Source organism: Gossypium arboreum, chromosome 5 (assembly GCF_025698485.1).
Source record: "Gossypium arboreum isolate Shixiya-1 chromosome 5, ASM2569848v2, whole genome shotgun sequence".
Taxonomy (NCBI): Eukaryota; Viridiplantae; Streptophyta; class Magnoliopsida; order Malvales; family Malvaceae; genus Gossypium; species Gossypium arboreum.
Genome location: NC_069074.1, coordinates 17,097,998 through 17,101,581, shown reverse-complemented (window position 1 = coordinate 17,101,581; position 3,584 = coordinate 17,097,998). Strand labels below are relative to the sequence as shown.

Sequence of the window (3,584 nt, the reverse complement as noted above, 5' to 3'; positions counted from 1 at the left end):
AAATGTTGTCCACAAAAAATAATCAGTTCCAGCACATTTATCATGAGGGTGGACAGTACACTTTCGAATCCAGTGCATCACCGCAATCATCACGAGTAAAATTTTCCATCCACTGTAATAAACCAAATCCTATTTGATCCTAAAAAAACCACCTATTTTTCTTACAAGGTCCCGCTGTTTTGCAAGGAAAGCAACGGCAAAGTATCAGACAAAAGCCCACCGGCCCACCATTTCCAACCCCCACTTTCGATTACTTGAGCTCCCTCTTCTATATAAAGAGCACCATTGACAGTTTCCTCATACACAACCTTCCTACAGTTCTTTCTCCACTTTCTTGTGCGTTCGTTGACCCTTGTGGTTATCGTTGCATAGTTTCTGCAACTGCAATGGCCTCAGCTTCGAGCTGGACACCAAAGCAAAACAAGTTGTTCGAGAATGCTTTAGTTATCTACGACAAAGATACCCCAGACCGCTGGCACAATCTAGCCAGGGCAGTTGGAGGGAAAACCGTGGAGGAAGTGAAGCTACATTACCAGAACCTTGTCGAAGACATCCAACAGATTGAGTCCGGCCAAGTGCCCTTACCTCCTTACAAGAAAGCTGGAGAGAACAAAGGATACAATTTCATGGATGGAGAACAAAGGTATACCCATGCCTTTCAGCCCACCCCCCCCCCTTTTTAATTTTCAATGTTTTTCACTTCCCAGTGTTTATTAAGATGGGAGAGTTTCATAAACTTATTAAGAACCATTTATCCATGTACTTGATAGAGTACTGCATGGCTAACAGCTTACTAAACACTGTTATACACTACTTGCAAATTGCAATATTAATTGTGGCATTTAAGTTACCCATGCACAGCGAAGACTGATGTTTCTTGGATCTGTTGTTCTGCAGGATGAGGAATCTGAGGCTTCAGTGAAATATGAGCCGGAACCGGTAGAAACAAAGGCCTTAGCCTTTAATAAAGCAAATGCAGCCAGTTGTCTGGTGCAACAAGCAGCAAATATGTCGCCTATTATTTCGTCTCAAAGTGTATCTTAAATTGAAAGTTGTATCTTCATTCTATATACTTCGTTTACACTAGTTGTGCTTCCTTATATGTACCAATTAATTATCTCATAGCACTGGTACATAAAAAAGTTCCTCTTATGTTGTTCCTGTTTTTAATGAATATATATATCGTCCATTAATCATTAATGAATGTCTTTGTCTTCGTTTATATTAGAAATAGATGTTGCAACTTTTATGTATTATTTTTATCAGCCGATAAATCTAGATACAAATGTGTATTTTGATATAAAACCTTTTAAATAATAATTATTCGTATTTCAGCAAGAAATTAATTTTTATATATTATAAATGTCTTAAAACTCAACTAATTAAATTAATTTTAAAAATATTATATGATTAAGTATAATTTTAAGTTGTTACACTTGAATTAATACCCAATCATCATAAAAATTTTATTTTAAATTGTACAAATATATATGATTAAAGTAATACTCAATAATCATAAAGTATTGAGAATATTGATATCTTAAGTTCGAGTTTCACGAGGCGTGAATATTTTGTATGAATTTTCTCTTAAATTTATCTTAGTTTTAAGTCTACCATTTGTGGGTTGATTTCAAATTTACTTGCTCCGCCATACTTAGTACTGATTTTATTTTAGTTATAATTATGTGATTGAATTTGTATTTTAAAAAAAGTCCTATTTGTTACGGGGTTGGGCTTCAATGTCAGAACAAAGTTTATTTAATATAGTAGCTGCATTGGTGGGCCTAATGGCCCTTAAGTTGAACTCTAGAAACGCAATTAGGGCTTGGGACCAGATTTTATTTTGGTCGTCTTGCTAAACTCACGCGCCCTCGTCTCTTTACCTAGTTAGATGAGTCTCGTCGCTCTGTTTTTCTCTACTTGTTCGTTGGCTCCACCTTTGACAAAATGGAAGACAAAACTAGTCCCTTCAAGGTACGCTAAAAATCGTCATTTGCTCAACAAAAAAAAAAAAAAATTGTTTTTTATTTTCTCGTAGTTTTCCAAAAAATTCGGGACTATATTTGCTGGCAAACAAGAAATCTTAACATCTGCTTGTATAATTACCAAACTTTCTTGATCAAGGCCACATAAAGTAAATGTTCTCAGCTGTGTCAAGTACCTAATGAATAATATCAAGAGAAAATATCTTCAAGAGCCCTAACATATGTGAGGAGCCTTATTATATAACACATGTTCTCAAGTACGAATACCCAACACCCAAAATTGTTTTGGTTTGAACCCAACTCTCATTCCAATGTCCTTTCATGATTCCTTGTTTATGTGCGTATTGGCTACAGTTCTCCAGCTTTCTTGTTCCCATTATTGGTACCTGGACCCACCATGGTAGCCACAGCCCACGGAAATGGCATCAAATGCATATGAAATAGTAATGGAGTGTGTCTTTTGCTCTTACCCACTACTTCATGAATGTTCAATTACCATTTCTATTTACTTATCTGAAGGGGGTAAAAAGCCCATTGTTGATTGAAAGATCTGCACTATCTAAGGTCTTGGAATTATATGGTCATAGGCACTCGATAGATATTGTTAAGGTTACAAAGCTGGAATTATGTGGATTGCAGTTGTTCATACGTCCAGTCTGAAGCAGCATCTTTTTTTTGTGGTAGTTGGTGGGTTTTTACTAACTGAAAAATAATATTTTAAATATCAGAGGTAGATAAAATGTCGTTTGTTATCTTTATTTGTAGGGTCAATAGAAAGTGTCATGGATTTGCCGAAAGCTCTCACAGACACACTAGTAGGAATATCCGTTTCTCCTCTAGGAGCTGCATCGTTTGATTCTTTTGTAGGACCTTGAGGGGAAGCGAATTTCGTCAAAAGAAATTTGTGATCTGGCAAATCCTTCCATATTGCTCTAGGTGAAAGTTGTGTCTCCTGACTCTACTGAGAATCCGAGTGTCTAAAGAGACGATTGGTTCAACCAATCATATAACACTTTATACTAGACTCGATTGTCGGGTTTAAGTTATAAGGTATCACATTCGTAGTCGGAGCAATTACGATCATTTTACACTCGATTTGAATTATAAGCAAAAAAAAGTTGTATGAAATGATATGTTGTAACACCCTTAACTAGTATCCGCATCCAAAACAGGGTTACAGAGCGTTATCAGAGATTTTCAGAACATTTACAGACATTTCATGTTATTAACTATTTATATATTGAGATCCTTCAAAAAGTCCCTAAATTGGACCCTCGAGGCCCAATATGAACATTAGAATCAAGTCGAGACTTAATCGGGAACTCTAATAATCTTTTTCGCGAAATTTCAAAATTTTTCCAATGTAACAGCCTAATTTTCAGTGGTGTCGGACCAGTGATTCGAGATCACTAAATCCGACAAATGAGTAGGAAATATTATTAATTTAGTGAGTATAAGTTAAATGTGAAGTTAGGAAAAATTTTGAAATAGTGAAATATACTAAAAATATATATATATTAAAATAATTAAAATTAAAAATGAGGTATCGAGACCTCGGGAATTTTAAATCGAGCCATAAATATTTTTATAAATATTTAT

At 35.2% G+C, this 3,584-nt stretch overlaps 1 protein-coding gene across 1 annotated transcript; it reads left to right on the top strand.

The window, feature by feature from the left end:
• The first annotated feature begins 254 nt into the window (after positions 1–254).
• Positions 255–1,204, top strand: LOC108485813 (protein RADIALIS-like 3). Its single transcript, XM_017789661.2, has 2 exons — positions 255–643; positions 898–1,204. The coding sequence occupies exons 1-2, from the start codon at positions 387–389 to the stop codon at positions 920–922; spliced, it is 282 nt and encodes a 93-aa protein (XP_017645150.1). The 5' UTR covers positions 255–386; the 3' UTR covers positions 923–1,204.
• The last annotated feature ends 2,380 nt before the right edge of the window (positions 1,205–3,584 follow it).

Excerpts from the sequence above, each read along its gene's own strand:
- LOC108485813 (XM_017789661.2), top strand. The coding sequence starts at position 387 with ATGGCCTCAGCTTCGAGCTGGACACCAAAGCAAAACAAGTTGTTCGAG. Across the intron at positions 644-897 it reads TTCATGGATGGAGAACAAAG|GATGAGGAATCTGAGGCTTC; the intron begins GTATACCCATGC and ends GTTGTTCTGCAG.